This window comes from Hydractinia symbiolongicarpus, chromosome 4, assembly GCF_029227915.1.
Source record: "Hydractinia symbiolongicarpus strain clone_291-10 chromosome 4, HSymV2.1, whole genome shotgun sequence".
Taxonomy (NCBI): domain Eukaryota; kingdom Metazoa; phylum Cnidaria; class Hydrozoa; order Anthoathecata; family Hydractiniidae; genus Hydractinia; species Hydractinia symbiolongicarpus.
This window is the reverse complement of record NC_079878.1, coordinates 9,171,882-9,191,346: the sequence shown is the minus strand read 5'-3', so window position 1 is coordinate 9,191,346 and position 19,465 is coordinate 9,171,882. Positions and strand designations below refer to the sequence as shown.

At 32.5% G+C, this 19,465-nt stretch overlaps 1 protein-coding gene across 1 annotated transcript in view; it reads right to left on the bottom strand.

Annotated features, from left to right (window-relative positions):
• LOC130641117 (cilia- and flagella-associated protein 61-like) overlaps window positions 1-18,329 on the bottom strand; it is a 50,895-nt gene extending 32,566 nt beyond the window's left edge. Inside the window, exons 1-20 of the mRNA XM_057447782.1 lie at window positions 18,062-18,329; window positions 12,098-12,248; window positions 10,603-10,679; window positions 10,352-10,419; window positions 9,809-9,929; window positions 7,169-7,236; window positions 6,900-6,964; window positions 6,644-6,767; window positions 6,274-6,310; window positions 6,138-6,181; window positions 6,017-6,047; window positions 4,871-4,902; window positions 4,671-4,728; window positions 4,560-4,596; window positions 2,172-2,254; window positions 1,353-1,392; window positions 902-970; window positions 356-426; window positions 195-284; window positions 21-57 (exon numbers count right to left, since the gene is read on the bottom strand). Of these exons, the coding sequence (XP_057303765.1) occupies window positions 21-57; window positions 195-284; window positions 356-426; window positions 902-970; window positions 1,353-1,392; window positions 2,172-2,254; window positions 4,560-4,596; window positions 4,671-4,728; window positions 4,871-4,902; window positions 6,017-6,047; window positions 6,138-6,181; window positions 6,274-6,310; window positions 6,644-6,767; window positions 6,900-6,964; window positions 7,169-7,236; window positions 9,809-9,929; window positions 10,352-10,419; window positions 10,603-10,679; window positions 12,098-12,248; window positions 18,062-18,201 (1,443 nt within the window). The 5' untranslated portion in view covers window positions 18,202-18,329. The remainder of the gene's footprint in view (window positions 1-20; window positions 58-194; window positions 285-355; window positions 427-901; window positions 971-1,352; window positions 1,393-2,171; window positions 2,255-4,559; window positions 4,597-4,670; window positions 4,729-4,870; window positions 4,903-6,016; window positions 6,048-6,137; window positions 6,182-6,273; window positions 6,311-6,643; window positions 6,768-6,899; window positions 6,965-7,168; window positions 7,237-9,808; window positions 9,930-10,351; window positions 10,420-10,602; window positions 10,680-12,097; window positions 12,249-18,061) is intronic.
• Window positions 18,330-19,465: the final 1,136 nt, after the last annotated feature.

Below are 19,465 nucleotides of genomic sequence, written 5' to 3'. Positions count from 1 at the left end.
TATAGGTGAAATTTAACTACCTCATCTCTTCGGTAATCATTGTATTGCTTTACATCCCTAAAAACAACAAACATGCCATAAACAAATCATAATATGAAAATGTAACCACGATTGCATATGCTGCATATATGCTATCTAACATTAAGCAGCATTATTACAGGTACGTACGAATAACAAGAAGCACCTTTACTCACTTCAAAATATCAGCATGTCCACATATTGTCTCAGTTAAACTTTTAATGCTGTTAAAGTCCCCAGTTCGGCAAGTACGTACTTGAAATGATCTAAAGTTCAATGTGTGCAAGAAACAACTGTTGACTTTTTTGTTAATGTTGTAAACAAAAAAACTACATACCGTCGCAATCCATTTCTATTGAAGATATATAGCTCTTGCGGTAACACACTATTTGATTTTGGTGAAACTCGCTAAGAATAAAAACAATAATAGATTAATAACATTGATCATCATCTGTGGGATAACTTAGTCAATATATTCCTTCTAATTCTGGACACCTTAATGACAGAATTTTCCCTATTTTCCTTACAAGTATCTTATACATAACACAGATTACTAGTACAAACTTCACACATGACATACATAATTTTTAAGGACTGTTTGTTTAAAAGACTATATTCTAAGACATGATTTCTTTATTATAATTGTTACTATAAGTTACATATAAAAAAATGACCAATATTGATAAATTTTATCTTATGCTATAAATGTGGAAAGTTCAGAAGTTGTTATGTTCCAAAACAACAAACGAATGTTCTAGAATTTTCGAAAAATGTACAACATGATTCACAGACTTAGCATTACAACTAGTGGTTAGTTTTAAGATGAGTGCAAAGGATAAATTACAACTAGTGGTTAGTTTTAAGATGAGTGCAAAGGATAAACCTGAAAGGCTTGTATCAGTGGAAACTCTGGAACTGTATGAGGTACAGTTATTATGGCAAAATCTTTGTCCTACAAAAAAGAAAAGCATGTAAATTATCCAAAACCAAAACAGCATTAAATATTTGATAATGAAAAGCTGTAAAAATTATTTTTTTTATTCTCTAGTAATTATTCAACATTATTCTAGCACTAAGTGCTAATGATAGACTTAGTCCTAAATAAGGGAAAAAGTACAATTTGCGATTTTTAAAAACAAATTAATACAAAGTTAATTTTGCAGCCATTACAAAGGCACAGAAATTTGCAAATTTTCTTGTGTTATGATTAAGAAAAGACAAAATAAGAACAATTTACAAATCAGTCTATTTTACATAATTATGTATCAAGTTTGCCTGATTATCCAATGACCACATCATGCTTCAAGTATAAAAAAACGTTATTTAAGACTTACTTTAAAGAGATCAAATATGACAGGTAAGAAATCAATAGACCTATAAACACAAACCAAAAAAAATAGTTATACAAAGAGAAAGGAATTATTATAAAGTCACATATGATATTTTTGACACTATTATAACGCCACTGTATAAAAGACTGCATTTAGAATGCACTTGATAACAGGACAAGAATGACTTGATATGTATGGGAATATTGGTGGATAAATATAAATGGGTATACAGGTATGCTGGTAATATTTAAATTAGAAAGAGTCCTATATATTAATATGCAAAGTCTGTGTACTTGTAAATGGCAATGTGGATGATGTACTCTTTTCATTAAGAATAAGTAAAACGTTGTCTTCAATATTATTAAGACACTTGAACTCAAGACGTCAATACATTAATTTGAAATGAAAAGTGGTCACTAAAATTTTTAAAATTTGTGAAGCTAATGTAGTTAAATTATAATTTCAAATCAAATAACCTAGAAAAGGACGGATATAACTGGTGTTTCTTAATTATACAGACTAGTTGAATTAAACATCAAAAATAACTTTTGGCTTAACTTCCCCTTTAAAATATTTGATGATAATAAGTTATTATCATCAAATATTTTTATTTGCAAAACATTAAAGGCAAAATTCAGAATTATATGAATTACTCTGCAATTCAATTCTATCATTTCCCCCTAATATAGTCAACATGATTTATATATATGACTAGTGATAAACCAGAATGAGAGACCTTTATTTTAAATTTAGCAGGGACTTATACTAATTCTGGCAACATAACATTAAGGTAAAAAATGTTGGTAAAAATTGAAATTTGACCTTGCTTCATATTTTTCATCAATACAGTAGAGCTGTATACAAAATACACTCTCCACATCAAATACTTCAGTAATGTTTTGAACCTAAAATAACAAGAGATCATTATTAACATACCGTAAATGATCGATTAAGCCCCCACTTCCAAATAACCCCCCTCCCGAATACCCCCCCCTCCCGAATAAGCCCCCTCCCCAAAACTCATTTTGACAAATAAGCCCCCCACTTCCCGAATAAGACCCCATGGGCTTATTCGAATTAACAGTAATTTTAATATAGTTGATAGGGACTGAGAAAATACTACTATAAACAATTGATTAAATGGTATTTATTTCGCAGGTTGAGGTATTAATAACACTCGCGGTTATAATATCCAATTCAAAAGTAGGGTGTTTTTCTTTTTTTTCTTTCAATTTGTCGAACAATATAATTCCGAAAATCTTGCTCCCTGTTAAAGCAACATACTTTGCTGGAACAACAAGTCCGACCTCCCGGGTGTCTGTTTTGCATATTAATTTTTGTCCAATATTTGGTGCCCAAGCGTCTTTATTTTTTTATTTTCATTGCGAAAATGGAACTAGAAGAGACAGCAACAACTTCTCACAAAGGAGAGAAAATAAGTTCTCATACCATTAAGTTTAAACTTGAAGTTGTTGAATTTGCGGAAAACAAATCAATTGGGGCTGCTGTTGTGAAATATAAAGTTCACTGCCATTGTATTCGTGATTGGAAGAAAAAAAAGATGACTTATAAGAACTTTCAAAGTCAGTTAGTAACAAGAAAAGAAAACGTTCACAAGGGGCTGACAGATGGAGGAAAAAGTATTAGAATGGATTGTACGAAGTTGTACGAAGATGTTCTGTGTCAAGGAAACTTATCAGGAAGTAAACAATTATTGTCTATGGAGATAAAAAACGTACAGATCCAGATAGGTATGACGAAAAATTTGAAACAACAAATGTTGGCTTTTTAAATTTATGAAACGAAATAACTTATCGTTAAGAAGAAAACCTCCATAGCACAGAAAGATCCTGATCTTTTAGTAGCTAAAATCGTCTCGTACATATTACGTGTTCGAAGATTACGATTGAAATTTTCATACCAACCAGCCGATATTATAGCATTTGATGAGACACTTTATTTGGGCGGATATGGTTTCAAATACAACAGTAGATGTTGTTGGGACAAAAACTGTTAGTATGAAGACAACTGGACATGAAAAATTGCGTGAGCGTTGGACTGACTGCAAAAGGCGATGGAACAAAACTGAAGCCCTTCATTGTATACAAGGGAGGAAAGCGTGATGTTGAAAAAATGAAGAAAGAGTATGGAAATAGGTGCATAATAGCTTCCTCGACAAACGGATGGATGAATACGGATCTAACAGTTAGTTGGACGAATACTGTTCTCAGACAATTTAACTTTAAACACAGATTGTTAGCTTGGAATACATATGAGTGTCATTTAATGCCAGTTGTCGGAGCATCTCTTGAAGCTAAACAGATTGAAACCGTTTTGGTCCCTGGAGGCTGGACTAAATATATTCAGGCGCCGGATGTTAGTTCGAACAAGCTGTTTAAAGCATATTGCATAGAGAAATACGATGAATGGCTTGAAACCGTCAGAATTCATCAAGTAACAGATGGCAGGAATATGAAACCTCCGCCTCGCAGCACAATTGTAAACTGGATTCTTGTTTCTTGGAAGGAGCTGCCAGCTGAATTAATATGTCAAAGCGTGTGCCTTAACACTGGCTATTGATGGGAGCGAGGATAAAGAGATCCATTGTTTCAAAGAGCATCAACCCTGTCAGGATGGTCTTGCAATGCTCAATGAACAAATACAACTGGTAAACGAGACAAAAGACAACCCATTTATCCAAGATGCTGAAGAAATGATTGATGCGGCTCCCTTAGACACGATCGTAGACGAGGACGAAGAAGGCGATAGTGATATTGAGATCGATTACTGTTTGTTTTTATTATACTTTCAGAAAAATATGTTGTGTTAAAATCGTTGTTTTTATCTTTTAGCACACTAGATTTTTGCATAATTTTATAAGCCCAGCTCCCATTTAACCCCCCTCCAGAATAAGCTGCCTCCCCCATTTTGACAAATAAGCCCCCGGGGGCTTAATCAATCATTTACAGTATAGGTTTATCAAATAAATGCATCCTTCTATTTGTAAAAGCAAAACTATTGAAAAATCCTCCACTAGTCAATGTGTTATAACAGTCAATGTATGACAACTAGTTAATCAATGAAAAAAATCCGTGGATTAACCAGTCAGTAAATGATCTACTTTGCTAGCGATCTGGAATGAAGCTGTGCAAAGTCATTTTGAACACACAAAATACGTTTATTAATAAAATAATTGAGACAAACAATTACCTCAGGTTCCTTTTCCTTCTTCTTGCTAAAAGAAGGTCTAAAATAAAGGTAAATAAAGTAAGTATTCAACAGCATAACTTGTTAAAATGCCACAAGGTGTGAATAACTAACCTCTCTTCTAAATGCGATGAACTTAACTTTACACTTCTTGCAGATTTAATAGGTGAAGCTAATACATATTACAAAGTTATGATTCAATTACATTATACATATTAACATATTTTACATATTAACATATTTGCATCACAACACAAAATTGATGAAATAAGCTAATGGAAGAGAGGGTTGGAAAATATAAAACATTTACTTACCTCTATTTCTTGACATTGGGGATCGAAGTCGACTATAATAAGAGTACTTAAATTAAACCATGAAAACATTACTAACAAGTACTGTATCAAAAAACAAGAACACAAACGTTATACACAGCATACTACTGTAAAAAAATATAATATATTTCTATGATTTTATCATGGCACTAAACAATTTATCCACTTTTGAGGACTGTTCTTCCTTGTTACTGATGTTGCTTAGATGTTGAAACTTTTTTCAAAGCATCAAATGGACATAACTTTGTTACTCTTGCTCTAAATCAGCTTTATTTTGGTCCATTTTTTCATAATGGTACTAACTATTGCAGGACAAAGCAGGTATTAATGTTTAGGAATTGTTTGCAAAAATTTTGTGGGTATTATTTTTCACAAAATGACATGAAATATGGTCAGATAATTTTAAAAATGTTATAATTCAGACAAGGATTAAATTTAAAGAAAAAGTGTTATCAACAATCATATTTTGATGTGGTACAAATTACTAATGGAAGCCAAGGAATAAAAAAAACTTATGACATTTTTTTCTGCAAAACGCAAAAGTAAAAAGGAAACAAGTTCTAGGACTTGGAAAATTTATTATTATTCCAGAAGAAAGTAATGAGGAAAAAAAACAACTAAATTCTCGACATGCGTGATTTGAAGCAAATTCAAGATATGTTTCAATATATATATATATATATTAAACAGGAAATACTTTTTACTATAATACTAATATAAAAGTCTAAAATATAAAATATAACTCAATGGCCACACTACCCCTAGATAGGAGGCAATAAGTCTTGCTAAGTCAGTGACACTTGTTTGCTCATTTCAGGCCTCTTAATTTTGTGGTGAATGCGCACCTCCTAACAAGTCTAAAATTACTGATGACAGAAAATGTTAAATATGACATCATAATTTATGCAGCATAAGCATAAAACGCAGGTTGGCATATAGGAAAGTACCATTTAGTATTTAATTCCTCAAAAAAGTCTCCACTTTGAATCACTAGGTAAGATTTCAAAACAAAACGAAAGGTACTTAACAAAATTGTGTATGATATTATTTTAGAAGCTTGGAAAAGCTCAGGGTTTATCGATCTACCTAAACAGTAAGAGATTTAAAAGAGATTTCTCAAAAACTCACTTTGTTGGTGTTGGTGTGGTTAATTCATGAGCTGAAAGCAAAAAATCATTGTTCATAGCAGCATACAAAGGAACATGCGATAATATCATAGACAGAAGAAAAAGAAAATTAGGTAGCTAACAAGTTTCTGTGTCCAAGCTTTCTTCTTGATTTGATGGTGTAAGACTAAAGAAATAAAGGTAACAAACAAAAGTTATAATCTGGAACGATGACATATATACATGCAGAAATATATGATCCAACAAGTTACCAATTACCTAGTTCTGCTTGGCTCTTCTTTTTTTTCATGTATGACTAAAATGAGCAGTAAATACAAAGCAGATTATTTCAAGGTCGTACACACATAACAGTGCATTACCAAAATTACCAATTTTTTTAACTGACTGCACCCAAAAAATTAACATATAATTGAAAAATAAAAAAGTAATATTATTAAGTTTTTTTTCCAAGCTGCTTAAAGTAAAACGAATACCTGTTGGATATTAAAAATCCTAGAAATATAGAAACAAAAGAAGGTTTTGGGTGTGCGATGTTTACATTTTTTGCGCATCAAGAAGATCTTTTACCATGTGGCAAAATAAAGCCATAATAAAACAAATCACAAAACTTCTTGATTTGTTACATTACCTTCTTTTTTCCTTTCAATTTTCTTCAAAAAGTAATTAAAAACTTCAAGTTCGAAATTTTCTTTCAGTATAGATGTGTTCACGTTTGTTGATACACTCATAAAACCCACTGCAGTCCCATTTACCTATTTAAGAGCAAAACAGTAATGAAACAACCTTCAAAATATTCTTCCTTCTCTGGAAGCATCATCGATTTTTAAAATTTCACAGCACTAAGTAAATGACAAGCAAATTTAGGAAGAAAAAAACACACTTACATCCGCTACAATGCATTTATTATCATTATCTTGGGCTTCGATTAATTCAGCAAGAAAATATTCTCCTAAATGTAAAAAAAATAACAAAACAACTAGATAGCAAAACTTTGCATTAATCATGACCACAATTAAAAAATTCTAATTTTTTAAAGCTTTTATCATTTTTCTTCAGTATACTTATAAGTTTAAATTTAATAATACTGAATTACTGCAAAATAAAACCACGGTTAATATGATAAAATCGAGAATAAATCACAGTTAAAATTTACCATAAATTTTTGTTAGGTGATTGTTATGTTTATCAAAAATTGGCATCAAGTCATCATGATCTTCAATTCTAGAAAGAAAACAATCGCATTGAAGGTATATATAGTTGAATAACAATACACTTCAATTTGAAAAATATGATGCAATTATAATAGCATCGAGCTATAACATTATTTTTCTAGCAGCGTGGAAGATCTTTAGTATGCAGTATTGTTACAACATATTATTCACCTTTAAATTTTTGTAAGAAAACGTTCTAATGGTTTTAAAACAGAATACAGCAATATTCGAGTTTCATAAAAACCCTCTCGATGGTTTTGTAAGCAAAAAAATGCTTTTAGACAGTTTCTAAACAAATTTCAACAATGTTTAAACTTCCTTAGAAAGCCTTCTTACGGTTTTTTTAAGAAAATACGTAAGTTTCCAGTGGCATAAAAAATCGTTATTACACCTAAGTTTTTGACAGTGGCATAAAAAATTTTTTGGAGATTTTGATGCATTTGTACATGATCTGGAATTATGGGAAGTAGTTACAGAACTTCCAAAGAAGAAACAAGGGCCAGTTGTTTAGTTGAGTTTAAATTCAAAAGTATGCCAGGCATGTTCAGCCTTAACGAAAGAATAATTGAATGAATACGATGGTTTAAATAAACTTGTTAATAAATTAAAAAAACTTTATGGTATTACTGCAGATCAAGCAATGTTCAATGCTTATGAAAAATATGAGAATTTTCACCGTTCCAAGACAATGTTGATTGGTGATTATGTAAATGAATTTAAACAGCTTAATCAAAAACTTAAGAGTTTCAAAATTGAGTTACGAACTGCAGTTCTTGCATATCAACTACTGAAAAATAGAGATTTACTGAAAGCTACACGTGAACTAACACGTGCTACAGTTCTTCCCTCACATATGACTCTATGAAAAAACAGATAAATGCTATTTATGATCAATATACTCAAAGTGAAAGTAGCACAGACAGTATTGATATTGGTGTTGGGCACAAAGTATTATATGGTCAAAAATTTGACAGACGACGTTTTAACAATTGGAACACTTGTGGACGTGGCGGAGGTGGTAAATATTTCAGTGCTAGAAGAAGCCAGTACAATTCTAATGGTCCTGACGGTCATCCATTGCAATGTCACCATTGCAAATCTATAATGTATTTCATGAATAAAGGAAGCAAAGTCTTTGAAATGTTCTTTAATAGACTAAGGATGTTGATCAACAGTTTGTGGTAAAAATTAGCTTGACTGTTACATATACACTTTGCCAGAAGGGATAGCTTTAGCTGAAAGTAAGAGTAACAAGTCCTTTGAATTTGGGCCAGGTGGAAGCTTCCCCTCTGTTAAACAAATTAATATCCTTGTTAATATGGCTGGAAGGCAAGCCCATATTCTTATTGATGTTGTAGATTGTGAATTACTGTTTTTGTTATCAAAACAGAGTCTGACAGCAGCTGATAGCCAACTTGACTTTGTTAATGATTAAATCACTATGTTTGGAATAGTCATTCCTTTACAACACACGTCAAATAGCCATTACTATATATTACAACATGTTGCTATTAACAAAACATCTCAGGGTGAGAATGCCATTGGAGTTATATTCAAAGTCAACGATCTCACTGTAAAATCACCTGAGGAAAAATGCAAAATAGCTACAAAGCTTTACAAGCAGTTTGGACATCCCATAGACAGCAGCAAACTGAAAAGTTTTCTCCAAGATGCAAATGTTGAAGATAAAGAATTATTTCTGTAAATTGACAATGTTACTAACTCTTGTGACACATGCAGTAGATATACAAAGGCTCAATCGAGGCTAATTGTCTCACTACCAATGCCCTCAGATGTCAATGGATGCCTTGCCATTGACCTAAAATTCCTGACAGTTAATCATAAAAAGTTAACCATACTTCATATGATTGATGTGTTCTCTAGATACAGTGCATCAACAATTATCAAATCCAAGAATAAGGAAATTATCGTCGACGCAATTCTCAAACACTGGGCTGCTATTTCTGGAACACCAAACTCAATTTTTTCAGACAATGGAGGGGATGAGCTCTTAAGAGATGTAGCAGAACTGTTAAACACAAGAGTTTATATAACAGCAGCAGAAGCTCCATGGTTAAATGGTCAAATGGTGTATGTGAGCGTCATAATGCCATACTGGAAAATATGATTTTGAAAATTGTCGACAACACTAGTTGTTCTGTTGAAAATGCACTTACATGGGCCACTTGTGCCAAGAATGCATTGCATAATAACCATGGATTCAGTCCCAAGCAGCTTATATTTGGACGCAATCCAAATCTCCCATCTGTGCTTACAGCCATGCCTCCTGGTCTTCAAACAGTTACACCCAGTCAATTAATTGAGAATCATCTGAATGTCCTGCATGCTGCTCGCAAAGCATTCATTGAAAGTGAATTCTCAAGGAGAATTAAACAAGAACTCAGTCATCAAACACGGACATCTACCAGCAAAGATTTTTACAATGGTGAACTTGACTAAACTTGAAACTAGTTGATAATTAGCGTTTTTAAAATATGTTTATAAATATTCTTCTGGAACCAAAATGTTGAAAAAATTAGGAACTTAAACATACATGTGAAAGCAGTGAAATGACAACTTACCTAGCTTCCCTTATATGTAACACAGGACAATGGTTATGTCTGTGACATACATATGCTTGGTGGTCTGCATTGTAATCCGATGTTCTCTCGATTGGTTCAAAGACAGTTGAAATGGATTTGTCTAAAGGATAAAGGTGATTTTATTTTCATGTATCTGCCATATTTCAAAGGAATACATAGCCTGCTCTTCAGCATTTGTCAGATAACACACACAAGTGCATAACCAGAATTTCATTATTAATTTTTTTGTGCTGAACATAAATGATAGGATATTGACTTTTCACCTTGACTTTAATATTATTAATAAAAAATGGAATTCAAAGCTGAAACATTCTATATATGGTCTTATTTTCTGTATTACAAACATGGGAGTGAGAACATGTTTACCACTGATTTTCCTCTGTGTAAACTGTATGCTTAAAAACATGTGTATTACTTTTAAAGTAATTCCTAAATTACTAACACATTCTTAAAAACATCATCGCAAAACAAACAAAAACTTGCCAATATATGTTTGCATAGACTCTTATTGCACACACTTACCAATATTTAATGAAACAGGCGCAATAAGAATCACAAAATGCAACAAAGGAACAGCATAAAATATAGTTCTAAAAAAATAATAAAAATGGTTAATTTTTTTAATTCCTGTTTCATGTGACACTAGTTAAAAACAATCACCATAAGTATATATTTAATGTCACAAAGAAAAAAGCTGTTTTGTAATTAACGTAAAATAAATCAATCAAAAAATCAGAAAATGAATGAAAAATGATCCAATAAATATATTTTACCTTATAATTTCGTTTATGACGCCTTCTGAATATTCTTCTTTGCTTACATAGTAATGCATAAACAGACTGTTAACAGGCTACAACAATACAATATACTTGAATGAGCACCATGACACTCTTTTGGGGGAGTTAAGAAGGTTAAGGGTCCTATCAAAGTTTTGTATGTCAATAAATATAATCATATAAAATTTTAACAAAATTTATGCCATGGTTTTTAGGTATCAATTTTATACCAGTATATAAAATAATAGAATCATCAATAAAACTGGTAACCAGTATCTTAAATTACTAGTAAATAATTAAATTTTCTTTAAATGCATCTTGATAAGGCTGATAATATCAATAATATATCAGTTGAATAGCAGCAAAAATACTCAGTTTTCTCCTTTTTCTTGCTGAAAAGTCACCATACTTTTAGCTTTTTTGTGGTTTTGGCTGTATTTTAACCATGAATGTTACTAAGTATATTCTCTGCAAGGTTTGTATCAAATTTTTAAAAAAAATTCCAGATTGTATGCAAAAAAAGCTCGTTTTTGCTAAAAAATACATTCTATAGACAGATGATAGATCAAACTACTTCATAAAAGGAGTATAAGTAAATACATATTTTTATTTATTTGAAGGTCAATTACTCAAGAAAAGGTGGAATTGCAATATGAACAAAAATAGGACTTGAGAAAAATAATAAATCAAAAATGACATTGTTGTAATCCAATGCAATCTATAAACACACAATTCTATGCGTATCTTAATTTTGTCAGACTAATTAACCAAAGACTCCAGGACAAGAATGAACCAATCACACTTGCTTATACACACTGAATAATCATGGGCTTATTGTTTATTTTGATGTGGACGCTAAAGTTTTATCTGCTGGAAGGTTTTGACAACTATTTTCAAATGGATGAGCTGATACATGGAATTAAAGTGCACATTAAAGTGCAATTTTTTTCTATTACCAATTAAAATTACCACTAAATATGTATACTTGCTCCAACTGCAAATGCAGCTGTATCTACAGACTTGTTTTTCTGCAGACTAAGTAAAAGAGTTTATCTGTGAATTTTTTTTTTTAGTATTTTGGAAATCATTCTTTCCACAAGCATTAACCAGGTAATAATCTAGGAAATATATTCAGATATAAAACGTTATTCTTCCTGTAAATCTGGAGCACTTCTACAATCATGTTCAAATAATTATTGAAATAAATGCTTAGTCTCAGAGACCCTACTCACAATTAATGATTTACGGTCTTTTTATATTAGACCCACAGACTTTGAACTTGTTAAAGTTCACTTGTCAGTGCTTAAAATGGTTTTAAAACTTAAGTATCTCAAATCTATCAATTCGGAGTAAATTAATTTTGCCATGGACTTAATTATCATCATCACCATATTTATAAAAGTAACTGGCTAATTCTACTGACCTTTTTGATGTTAGAAACAAAAAATAATAATAAAGTAAATAATAATGATTAAAAATATATTGTACATACATCACATGTCGTGATATTAAAATTCTCTTTTAGCCAACACATCCAATGCCTGTCATTTGAAATATTCCAGTTAGGTTGATCGTAAAATGCTGCATGTCCTACAACTGCATTTGTGTTGTCAGTAAGTGTCACTGCCAAGTTGGCCTTCTCTCTAAAATAGTTTAATCAATTTATAATATTCCTTATATGCATATAATACAGCTAGATATGACTTACTACTTAGCTTCACACATTTTTCTTTGCCTTAATATATTTATTTTCTGATGTTGCGTTATTGATGAAATGTTTATCAAGAACTGTTTTAGATTGTTGTGTTACATTACTGATGAAAAATGCTTTTTTATACATGGATGCAATATTGTCACATTGTGAAAACATTTCTATTTTTCCTGTTCTTGTTTATCATGGTAAAAGTCTAGAGAAGTAAATATTTTTGTTTTTACCTGTAAAAGGTTCATCAAAAATTGACTTTTCGAAATAAGCCATCACAGACAGTAATTAATCTATATGTGTATATGCCAGAAAATGTAAAACAGGGTATGTTTGGAAAACGAAATTAACTTTGACAATGGCTGTTAGGATTGGTATTAAAGTTATACAGTCAGTTTGCGAAGATTTATTGACTATAGAGAAGAAAATCTCTTTGTAGCTGTGGTGCGAGAGCACTGTAGGCCACTTTCCATTGATCCCTTGTTAATAGTTATTTTGCTACATCAACCATTATAGAAATACTAGTCGTTAGCCCGTGGAAAAATCCACGGGTTCCCCCTTCCTTTTTATACCGCATTGCGTGCGTCTGGCTAACTGTGCAGCTAAGCTACCATTTTGCGTTACAGACAGACGGACAGACGTATGCGGGTATTATAATATAGATGTTATACAATCAATTAATAAAAAAAATGGGAATTGCAATTTTGGCATTTTTTTGTAGAATAATTTACAAAGATGATATTTCGATTTACAAATTAGGAATTGTAACCTGCTAATTCGAATCCAGGTTGTTAAGATATATATTTGTATGAAAGTGATGCGTGCAATGAAATGATTTCACTAATCTTGGTTACAGTATTCACCCCAAACTGTATTAACATGCTGACATGATCCCATGGTAACTTTATTTTCCATTTAGCATATCAAACGTTTTATTTTGGGCTCCATTAGAAGTAGACATATAGTCTGAATATTATTACAGAGATTGATGTGAATTAAAAAGAACAGTTTAGAACAATTTTTGTACAGTTATGCAATTGTTAAATTAAAGTTAAATCCATTGTTTTTTGCTTAAAATGTTTTTAGTGAACAAAAAATGTAATACCATCAACCATATTATTTTGTGCTGATTAATCAATCAGATAAAAGGAACCAAAAGTTTTATACTTCTGATCAAAATTTCGCTAAGACCTTTTACGAGTCTCTTGTCAAGTCAGACTCACATAATATTTGCTTAGCACACATAGCATACGGCATTAGCAAAAGATGAAAAGATGAAAAACATCAATGAAAAGCTTGTCTATTATGAAATCATCTTAACTAAAGAGAAGTATTTTAAGGGACACAGTATTAATGACCTTACAAAGTTAACGATTTGAGTTTTTGCTATTGTGGTAGCATTATCAGACAATGCAGTGATTGCTCTCAATGTTACTACTGCAAGTATAAGAAATTCATAGAAAAGGTTTTATTATTTTTATGAATCTCACTTTATCCTGTCTTTTTCAGGAATATTTGAGTATAGGTGTGCAATGATTCACACGTGTAAATCAAGTACCACATGCGATGTAAAACGCATGTGCAAAGAATGTTGCGCCTGCGATATGGGCTTCAAAGTTATTTTTGCTGCGCATTCATTTTGCGGTAGAAAAGTGGGGGAAGTTTTAAATCGTAAATCCCAAACACGATGATCGAGAGTCTACTGGTATAGCGACTCTCTCAATCTTAACTTCCTTTTCTACATGTCCAAAATAGTATGCATGACTATACTGTCATTTTTATATTTATTGTTTATTTTTCAGGTCATCACAAGCAAATAGGCAAAATATGCTTTGTTTTCAAATTAAAAAAAATCTTTATCCACGTAGCTTAAAACTTCAACATTCAGAAAGTTACTGTGGGTTTCGTTTTTACAGGCATAAAGAAAAAATCCATTAAATTCGGACTTGCTATGGTTTCCAATTATTTTGTCAAATGAAGAAATTATCTACAATTAAATCCATGATAAAATGTCTATTCCGCCTGTAAGTGCAGTTTTGCAGACTTGCTTCATCCGTGCTCCGTCGGCGTTCACCTCCACATTAGTTAAAAACCTCATGGCTGGATTTCTTGTGTAAGACCTGGTTACCAACAAGGAAGGGGTCAGGCAAAAGAGATTTATGTCTACGTAGTTCTTTTAACTAAGTCAGGAGTCGGTGATTTAGCTAGGATGGTCAGGTTGGCTATGAATAGGCTTGTTTGTGGATTAAAAGGACCAGGACTATTCAATAATTTCTGAGATCTAAAAGTGTCCGACCAAGACGGAAATCTATCGTACGTTTTGTCTGACGACTTTCCAAAAATTATTTCGAGGGCTGCCATCGCACGCTACAAAATAGATTTTATAGGTTGATTTTGAAAACTGAAGATTTATCTTTCAGGCGTGCGATTAATCACACACCTGAAACGATTTAGGCGTGTGCTAAGGCGTGCGCGATCGCACGCCTTTCCTGAAAAAGATTGTTTATCTGGTATCTTCCTTGGTAACAGGGTGTGCAAATAAACACTTGCATCAGCTGTGCTCTCCATGACATGGGATCACAATAGTGAACATATGAACAAGATTAAACAATTGGATCAAGCAATTTTAAGCAATGTTCAGATGGATTGGATTCACATGAGAAACATCCAATAAAAAATAAAGATTTTGATTGAAATTGTATAGTTTTAGGATGTGTTGTCTTGGAATAAGCTACATTGGTTTTCACACTTACAGGAACTGTTCCTTGGTTAAAGAAGGGTTTTTTTTGTGAAGTATTGTATTTTGTATGGAAATGCACAGAAAATATATAAAGAGAACATGAATAGGATCAGATGTTTTTAAATGAAACCTGTTGACAGAGATTGCAAAATCAGGAGGTGTCAGAAATGTGACTCAACAATACATTTTGCTAATAGAAGTCATTAAAGAAGTCAGGAACAAAAAATTTCAAGAAAGCAGCATTTTAAGAACTAGTGGAAAGAAAGAAAATGTGAACAAAATTTAATGTACACTTTTACCCATTCTGTTCCAGCTGGTAAACAAAATGCATTAGATAAGTGCTGTGATAATTTAGAAGAACTGGGGAAGATTTAAAATGCCTTGTTGACAATTGTAATTTAAATTGTTCCTTTCATTTGTTTCATCAGTTCTGTACATCTTTTTTTTTGACAACTACGCTCTTGCTGTAGTTGAGAGGAGTAAGATCAATCAAGTGGAAAACACACTATTACTCTCCCACTGGTTACCCATATTTTTCCTCTGTATCCAGTTCTAGCTGTTGTATAGGGATTTTCCCTTGATCAGAGTGTAATTTCTAATTCTAATTTAATATAAAGTTGGGCTTATTACAAACCTTACCAATAAAATTATAAAGGATAGTGCCATCACAAGTGATAGTCAATTGTTTCAAGGGTAAGGGTGATGCCTTAGACGGAGGTAATTACATAAAATGAAAGTTGGTTAATCAAGTAATGAAAGTTATTGAAAGAGTGATTGACAAGTTACTTAAAACAAGAGTTGATCTAGATAGGATACAATTTGATTTTGTTGTTGATGCAATATTTTCACTCAGACAGCTTTAGGAAAACATTTAGGTAAGAGAGAAATCTTTATATCGCTTTTGTAGACTTACGAAAAGCTTTTGATAGACTGCCACATAAAGTTTTTTGTTGGATTATAAGAAAATTAGGTGTGAAGGAGTGGCTAGTTAAGAAAATTCAGTGTATGTACAGCAAGGCCTTGTGGTTGCAGGAAAGAGATTAGTAATTCAATTTTTTGTCAGACTTACATGAGAAGTGCAGTGGTAGTTAAGAGCTGATATAGTTTGTATGCAATTGCAATAGTGAGATTTTAGACAACAAAATTGCCAAATATAACAATGAGTCATTCAAGATAGTTGAGAACTTGTCACTTAGGAGATATAACGGGTAGGGTGTTGGAAGTGCAGTGGTAGTTAAGAGCTGATATAGTTTGTATGCAATTGCAATAGTGAGATTTTAGACAACAAAATTGCCAAATATAACAATGAGTCATTCAAGATAGTTGAGAACTTGTCACTTAGGAGATATGACGGGTAGGGTGTTGAAAGGGTGTTGGAAGAAGAATATGCTCTGCTTAGAAAAAAAATATAGAGTCGCTTTCTTAATATAAAGTAGGTTGTATGAGCTTTGGGTGCGTGATTGGGTACTTTGTTCTTATAGATATAAGCATGTTTACCTCTCAGCATTTATATTGGCAAGTTAGTCGGAGTACTAGGAAAGGATGAAGGAAGATAATTGGGTAAGAAAGTGTAGAGACTTGATAGTTCCTAGGGTAAAACCCAGAAGTAAACCAATAAAAACTTGGTAGGAGGTAATAAGGACTTGATCTAGAGGAATTCAAGTTTTTTAACAGTCTATGGATCAGATTAATAGATGATTAATATGCCCTATTTAATCGATGCTACCATGGAAAACGAATGTTGAGCTGATGCTTATAATAGCCAACATCAGGGTTTTGTACTTAGTCCTTTGTTGTTTGTTCTAGTCTTTGAAGCGCTGTCGATGGAGTTCAGAACAGGTTGTCCATGTGAGTTATTGTATGCAGATGATTTGGTTCTCATAGCAGAGTCGATGGAAGATTAGTAGCATTGCAGCCAAGTGTGACCTTGTAGTTGGAAAGTGGCCTTGTGGAGTTTGCAGGAAAGGGGTTGGTAGTAACTCAATTTTTTGTCAGACTTGCAAGCATTGGGTACATAAGAAGTGCAGTAATATTGGTGGAAGGTTAAGAGCTGCATTCAGTTTGTATGCAAGCGTTGCAAAGGTGAGATTACAGAGAATGAAGTATTTCCAGCTTCAATGATGTACAACAGTGGCTGGTTAGAGATAGTTGAGAACTTCTGTTACTTAGGTAATATGTTGTGCAGTGAAGGGGGCGTTGGAAGAAGTGTTACTTGCAGGATAGGTTCTGCTTGGAAAAAGTTCAGAGAGTTACTTCGTTTGTTGACTAGCAGAGTCTTGTCAATTGAGGTAAAAGGTAGTTTGTATGAGGCCTGTGTAAGGAGTGTTATGTTGTACGGTAGTGGGACATGGGCAGTGAAGCGGGAAGATCTTGATCGTTTAGAAAGGAATGAGATGAGAATGGTTAGGTGGATGTGTAACGCCAGTCTGAGGGACAGAAAGAGTTTAGATGAGCTAAGAAGCAGGCTAAGTATCCGTAGAATTAAAGATGTTATCCAGATAGGAAGATTGAATTGACTTGATAGTTCCTGGGGCAAAACCCAGAGGCAGACCGAGAAAGACTTGGCAGGAGGTTATAAGGAAATTTTGGTATGTTAATTGCCTAAGACAATATATTACAGCAGATAGCTGCTGAAGAGAAAACACAAAAGGGTTTATTATCAAGCATCAATTTATTGTATCTATTAGTTTTTAATGATATTTTCTGCCTTTATAAATAAAATTCTACAAAAATCTTCTGACATAATTTGACAGAATAATAATAATGGGTAGAATATTACGTTTGTGTATAAAACGTTAATGGTGCATACAGAAAAAAACAAAATATCACAACACATTGCACATAAAAACAAGATATAACATAAATGTTTTGTGTAGAAACAATTACTAACATGTAAGACATAAACTTTCCTAAATTCAAGAATTCTCAACAATTAATTTAAAAAAACAACGGAGCTGCTAAAAAGTTGTGTGAGCGTGATGAAGTTACATTTAAATGATACTGTATATACTTACATAATGTGCGCAATATGGACTCTTCCAAACAAGTCATAAGTTTGATTTGTGACAAGTTGGGATATTTCAGAAGCATCTAACGATTCAGTCCTTCGAGCTGATATGGCAAGTTCTGACAGATTATTACTTGAACAAGACATTGAAATACTTTCTTTTTCAATAGATGGTTTAATGTATATATTACTGCAATTTTACTAAAGAATTAACAAAGATGGGTAACAAAATATGGATTGTATATAATTAAAATTTGTGAAAAAAAAATCTTTTATAACAATGATCTATTTCTTTTCAGGCCATCAGCTACAGAAATCGTTTAAATTTGCTTCTGCTAAGGTAGTGATCCAAAGTTCAGAACAAAACTAATTGTACACAAGGAAAGAGGCCAAATAATAACTTATGAACTTCGAAAATTACCACATTACTTGTCTCAGAATATTTTAAGGAGGGTTGTAGCTAGAACCCGCAGGGAGAGCTAGCTGTCACATCGAGTTGCCCATTGTCTGTCCTAGAAATAATATAAATCATTCATGCTCCGTGAAATTGGTGAGTAGTAAGAAGTTTAATATGCAATAAATATACAGAGTATAATAGCTACTAACAGCCCAAAATTTAAAAGCACAGAACAAAAAGATTTCGGATTTCTCTAAAGCGGCATGGCTTATTTGTTTGTGTTTACATATTTTTCATGGAAACTGCACGACGTTTGATACCCCAGGGTCGTGTACCAGCTTTTACTCTCTTTGAAAATGAGATATAAATTAATAAAAATCTAAGACATATAATGCTTTGAAATGTGTCTAGCTTCCTAACGATGCTCTCTGTTTATAATTTTACTATAGAGCCGAGAGGTTTATATAATTTAGAGGCTTAAAACTTAAAATTAATTGCCTTTTTAAATTTATAATTGTGCAATGTATAAAAACCGCTTGATATCACGTGCGCGCATCCAACACTGAAGGACACGAAATCATGTGCGCAGTATGTAAAATGGCGCCAAAGTAATGGTGCATCTTCTTTGCGTAACGATATCCAAAAAGACTTTCCACTTTTTTTTTCTACATCAGCATTGTCCAACTCTTCCCGATTCCTGCAGTGCAGCAGCAGTATTTTAGATATTTTAGTTTTTCTGCTTTCCAAGATTCTTAAAAAACTTTGATTTTTTGTCATAAGTAACATGTCAAATCAAACTTAATGACAAACAGTTGGGGAGAATCAATATTATTAGCCTGTTTTGAGCTAGATAATTGCGATACATATGTATAATAAGCTCCTCATCATAGAGCTAATTTTACAGTGGAGTTCTTTTTTTTATTTTTAGATTCCATTATATTAATCTTCCTATAGTCATGTATATGTTCTGTCCGAATTATAATGAATTCTGCGCATTCCCAGCAGCTTGCCCTG